Below are 5,870 nucleotides of genomic sequence, written 5' to 3'. Positions count from 1 at the left end.
TTCATATTAGATAAAAAAAAATCATATAATTAAGAGTTTATCAGAAAAATTACAACTATAAAAACAACTACGATACGAAAAAATCCAGACAAAAAGAACACACCCTTATTGACACTTAATTGGCAAATTTGTTGAATGAGAAAATCTCATATTTAGGGTGTATTAATTTGATTTACCTGAATTTTTAAGATTTAATCTGAATATTTTTTATTACCTCACATAGCCTATGAAATGAACATAGTATAAGGACTTAATGCATCACATGGGTTATATTGACCCATGTTATCTCATTCTCGCCTGGTTCGATAGGCGATAGCCTCCACACTCTACAGTACCGAATACTGTATTTCATCTAATGTTTTACTCCACGTTGGAATCAAAATCTGTGTGGCAATCGGAAGAGTGTAATTTAGGGTTTGTACAAATGAAATGAAATGAATTAAATGGACGAAGGCAACCTTCTAGAGAGGTTCGAATATTATATTTTTGATTTCATATCTTCTTCGTTTCAGATTAATGTTTGTTTCATTTATTTATAATAATTTAAAAATCTGTTTGTATACTCTAAAAGTGTGGTAAAAATTATCTTTTCATGATTTCATTTTAATTGTTGTTTACATTTTTTTGCTGGGAAAAAAACCAAGGGCGCACTGCAAGTCTTGGGAGGAAGATGAGATGAGATGATTCAACACTTGTTCAACTCAACAATAAAGGCTCATAAGTACTTTCTAGTAAGTAAAGTAATTGAGATTTGTGTCTCCTTATAGATTAAACACCTGCTTAATTTCATTTGAGTGATGTGAAAGTGAATTTGATTGTCCTGGTTCTAACTTTTCACTCATCTATTTTGACTTGCCAAGCTAATGATGCGTTTTTTTAATTATGTTTCATGATGATACAGTTCAAACTAGATGAGAACTAAAGCTATCTTGAGGGATATGAAATGTATGCTTATACGTAGTAGGAGTAGCGTTTATCATAATTTCTGTTCTAATCTAATTAAGCAAAGCCAATAAAACTGATATAATGCTTACAATTTCATTGCTAACTTGTACTCCATGAGCTATTCCATGTTTTTGGAGTTAAGCATATTGTTTTAGGAACTCGCTGCTATGTTTAAAGGGCATCAATTGTTCCACGAACCTGGGTGTAACTTTATCATGGCGTGCTTGATTTTTCTGCACCTATGTGTTATATTTATCCTGCATTTTCTGCTGCCAAACTTAGTGCTGTTTATGGTCATGGTTTATTCTGATTTCATCCTGCCTCTGCCCTGCATTTTAATGTTAATTTTTATATTTTTAGAGCTTTGTTAAATGATTCTCAGGTTCCATATCGGCTGGTTGTTCATGAAGGATAAAGCAAAATGCTTGTGGGTGAGTTTCAATGATGACGTTTCAAATGTTTTAGTTCAAGGTGAACTTTTTATTAGTCATGGTGTCTCTCATATAGTTGCAAGTTTTGTCTTTCCTTTGTTTTTATTTGTTTTTGAATTATTGGATCATGTATACTGAATCGGGTAGTCTGCTGTACTGTTTATTAAGTTCAGTCTGTTGTATTGAATGTATTGTCGGATTGAATAAAATTGATTATTAACATGGAGCAGACTGAATGAATTGGGTTTTAAGTAAGTTGCAGGCTCAAAAAGTTTTGCACCCTGATATTATTGGGTTCCAGACTGACATTATTGAGTTTGTGGCTAAAACATATGTCATAGCACACATATCTTAAAAACTTGGATGGCTGTTCTGGTTAGGGGGTGGGTCTTTATCTCATAGCACACATCTTTAAAACATAGTTGATCCTTTTTTAACTTGGTCTGCGAATAAATTTGCTTAAGATACATCTTACATCCCTGTTACTTGTTCAGTGCAGCGTTCACAAGCTGAGGCATTGGGGAAGGCTGTGTTGCTAATCACCAAGCAGTACGGACTGTATGAAATTCTTGTTGAATTTTATAGTGTTTCTCATTCATACACTTTTTTTTTTTTGACACAAACTCTTGAAAATTTTGGTTGCTTTATGTTGGTTTTTTATTGGCTGGCATGAGCAGGCGAGCAGCAGGGAGTTTGTTGAAACTTCAGTTCACACCTATATTTGAAAATCTTCAGGTTAGCTTTGCTACTAATTAGAAATTAGAATGTCTTATAGTTAACATTTATATATTGACATCTCGCATGAGATAAGAAGTATACAAATGAATATGATGGTTGTTTTTTTCGTGTTTGATTCTTTCGTTGCTGTACCATATATGATGCATATCTTTGTTTTATTTGGAGGGAGGAATAGGGAATGATATGCTCTCGGATTTTTTCAGCTTTGCTGGTTAGTTTAGCACTCTTTTCATTATTGGTTTGAACTTAGGGGACTCCATGTGTGTATATGCTTGAACTTGGCAGACCTGACTTTCTGGGAATATGTAGTACCAGATGACGTGAATGGTGATAGTCTATTGCCTAATGTTTTTACAGGCTACTAACCTTTTCAACCTCAGCGTGAAGCTAGTGTACAAAGAGAAAAAGGAGGGGGATTAGATTGCTGATTTGACCTTGCTTAGTGTACAAAGCCAGTTTATTTGTAATTTTTTTTAATAAGGAGAAAAGGTGAACTTTTGAGATGGATTGGATTGCGACTCGTTCTGATATCTCCTTGCTTTATACATCCAAATTATGTTGTTTATTCTTATAGTCTGTGGAAAGGGTTGAATTAGAAGTTGTTTGAATTAAGGCTTAAGATGGTAAGTATGCAGGAGGCTTGAAGTTTGAGCAGGGAAAAAAAATGCGCTCGCGGTCGCGTTCGCGGGAACGGTCGCGTTGTCGCGGGAACGGCTTGTAACGGCGAAATAGAACGTTTCGCGGCCGACGCGGCGTGATTTTTTTTAAAAAAATCACATTAATATGTTTTAACCTTATTTTCATTTTTATAGTTTATGACGCATTATTACAACATAATATAATCAAATCTAATAGAATATCATGTTTCCTCAACTATATAATTAGATCATAAAAATTTTGGCCAATGTTTCAAAAGAACGGATGTAACGGGGATAAAAGCGTTCTAACGCGGCGAGTTCGCGTTACGGAACGGACGACGCGGCGAGAAGTACGTGAATTTTATTTAGATATACGTGTGCTGGATACATGTTCTTCTGGATTTTTTGGGTTAAATCTTTTAGAGCCTTTTGCACTTTTCTTTTCCTACACTTTGCCATTTTTTGTGCAGAATGAAGCTGGAAAAGCCAATCAAAAAGCTATGGTAGCTTGGAAGAAAGCAATGGAAGCCCCTACTTTTAGTGGTGTTTTCCAATGAAAGATGGCTTGAAAAATGGTTTGGACAAAAGGCAAATGCTGGATACTCAGGAAGCAGCTTCATTTAGCGAGGATGAATTGGAAGATCCAGCTCCATCTAGCCAGGATATGGTAAGCACTGGACAAGTAACTTAAGCTTTTGCTTAATAAACAACATGATTTGGGTGAATTTCAACCTGATTGTGTTTTAATTCTATTGTAGTTTACCAGTGTACTGAAACAACATGTTAAGGTTGTTTGTAGCAATTGACATGTACTCCTAAGCCATATTATAGTGTAGCGCATAGCGTCATATTGTACTTCTAATTGTTATGCGATAACATATTATCAATCTATCATGATATACTTCTGTTATCTTGAATGTACATGTATATCTAAATGAAATCAATTGAACAGAGAAAAGTCATTTGCTGAGAACGGCTAATTCTTACAATTTTTTAATGGCTGATCTAAACTATTGCTTTAATGAGAAATAAGTAACTTCCATAGTTAATTGTTTACAAGATAATTTGCAAATAATTTTTTCGGATAATACCCATTGCTCATAGGCCACTTGAAATGTGAACCAGGTAGATTGTTGGGTTAGTTTTAATTTAAGCCTGAATCTAGTGCTTCGTATGATACTGTATTGTTGTCCAAGTATATTTTGTATACCTATTAAAGTATCACTTAAGTTCTTTAATTAAATTTGACCTGACTTTTAATGCTTTTTGCTAACTCCTGCCTCTTATATCTCCCTACATGCAGATTGCAGCTTCCAATTGAAGGATTGAGAAGAAAAGGAGCAATGTCGATGGGTTTTTAGGCTATAAAGCTATATAATCTGTTGTTGCACAAAGAACCCTTGTAATTCAAAGGATGAATGAGATTGCTGTTCAGGTTGTACGTGAAGGGAGATCGTGTTTGTAAATTATTAGTTCACTTACGAAAGTAAAAATTGACAACAAATTTTTTTATATCGTAAGACATTATTTGTTGTGGCTTTGTGAAACCAAATAGTGGAATGGTTTTACATCCGTTCCATACTAGAAGTATTAAAAAAGACCCTACCAAACACCTCACTTAATTCATTGTTCTCGAACAAATATTAATTCAATTGGTTGTATGTTAGATTGTTGTTTAAACTTACCTTTAAGTGCTTCTTTTGTTTTTGTTTCAACTTGCCTTTTCTTGCTTGTGAATCTTATTCTTATTGTTTAGTCCTTGCTAGAATTAACCATGTAATGCCTTTTGCTAAATTTCAAGTATTCAAGTCTCTCTCTCTCCCTTTTATTCAAAGGTTGGATAGTTTTAATAGTATAAAAATTACTTCATACTAAATTTTTTTGTTTGAAGAGAACGAGGGTTTTAATAATTTAGATCCAAACTTGCAAGATTACAAAAAATTTGTGGAATCGGCTCAAGCCAAGTACGCTCGCTCCGCACCTACCACCACAAATTCACGAGCTATGGAATGAACTAGACAAATTATTAATGCATATATGATTTATTAATTTCGTTAGATAGTTACATAGAGGACTTTCCGGGTTTGGGCAGTGGACAGTGGTTTCAACCCATCTTTGATTCCTAAGATCACTGGTTCGAATCATCATATCTTCTCCGTCGTTGATCAACCCACCCATGTGGCTTATTTGCACCAAAAATATAGAGGACTCCCCAAGTCCCCTTTTTCTTACTACCTTTGTACTAAATAAGTACTTCCTCGTTTTTCAAAACTTGCAACAAAGGAATTTTTTATCTCTCACAAATATTCCTCTTTATTGCAAGTAATAAAAAACGGAGGAAGTATTTTATTTGGACTAAAATATTTTATTAAAAAAATACGAGTGTCTCATCTTGACTAATTAAGTTATTGATTTATCCTCAATACACACGGGATAATGGGAGGGATAATGATGAGAACATTCTTGAACGACTAGATAAGGGCTACGCCTCGGGGAAGTGGTGTGATATTTTCCCTAATGCAATAATTCAGCATAGGAACATCATGTTCTCCAATCACACCCCTATAATCCTTTTCACCAACCCAATCTCGAAAACGAAAACAAGGACCTTTATTGTTCCCAAGTGGTGTTTGAACTATAGCGAATGCAATGAGAAGATTGACTCGGCTTGGGATGACCATACTAGAGGTTCCCCCATTATTAGACTCACAAAAAAGAGTAAGAGAGCCAATATCGCGGCAAGAGAGTGGGTGCTCAACAAAAGGAAGGAGTGGGAGGGGGTTAGGGATGTCCTTGAGCAGGATGTTGACGAAGCTAAGAACTGATAAATACTCTGATTACTGGTGATAGCAAAAAATGGAAAGTCAGCCAGGCCAAAGCCATGGAGGTGGTTGGGATTAGGGCGTCTTATTGGAAACGACAGACAAAGGCGAGATGGAGTCAAGATGTAGCCTTAGGCTCCAAGTACTTTTATAATTGGGTTAAAGGGAGGAAAGCCACGAATAGGATCATAGCCCTCAACGAAAACTTCAGAAGTGAGTGATGTTATTGTAGGATATTTCAAGGAACTTTTTAGAGAAGAACACCCGGACAGAGCTCACCTTGATAGGACCCAACT

At 35.3% G+C, this 5,870-nt stretch overlaps 1 protein-coding gene across 21 annotated transcripts; it reads left to right on the top strand.

The window, feature by feature from the left end:
• Positions 1 to 239: 239 nt before the first annotated feature.
• Positions 240 to 4,432, top strand: LOC125497545 (uncharacterized). 21 transcript variants are annotated; one of them, XM_057395044.1, is made up of 7 exons: positions 240 to 731; positions 1,306 to 1,376; positions 1,876 to 1,934; positions 2,054 to 2,111; positions 2,280 to 2,325; positions 3,223 to 3,419; positions 4,056 to 4,432. In XM_057395044.1, exons 2-6 carry the CDS (start codon positions 1,317 to 1,319, stop codon positions 3,225 to 3,227), a joined length of 228 nt encoding a protein of 75 aa, XP_057251027.1. In that variant the 5' UTR covers positions 240 to 731; positions 1,306 to 1,316; the 3' UTR covers positions 3,228 to 3,419; positions 4,056 to 4,432. The 21 variants fall into 21 exon arrangements, 10 of the variants coding, with proteins under 10 accessions (XP_057251027.1, XP_048500735.1, XP_048500731.1 ...); XM_048644778.2 differs by having other exon boundaries at positions 1,306 to 1,416; positions 1,871 to 1,925; XM_048644774.2 differs by having other exon boundaries at positions 245 to 731; positions 1,306 to 1,416; positions 1,871 to 1,934.
• The last annotated feature ends 1,438 nt before the right edge of the window (positions 4,433 to 5,870 follow it).

Source organism: Beta vulgaris, chromosome 5 (genome assembly GCF_026745355.1).
Source record: "Beta vulgaris subsp. vulgaris cultivar EL10 chromosome 5, EL10.2, whole genome shotgun sequence".
Taxonomy (NCBI): Eukaryota; Viridiplantae; Streptophyta; class Magnoliopsida; order Caryophyllales; family Amaranthaceae; genus Beta; species Beta vulgaris.
This window is presented reverse-complemented; position numbering and strand designations above follow the sequence as displayed.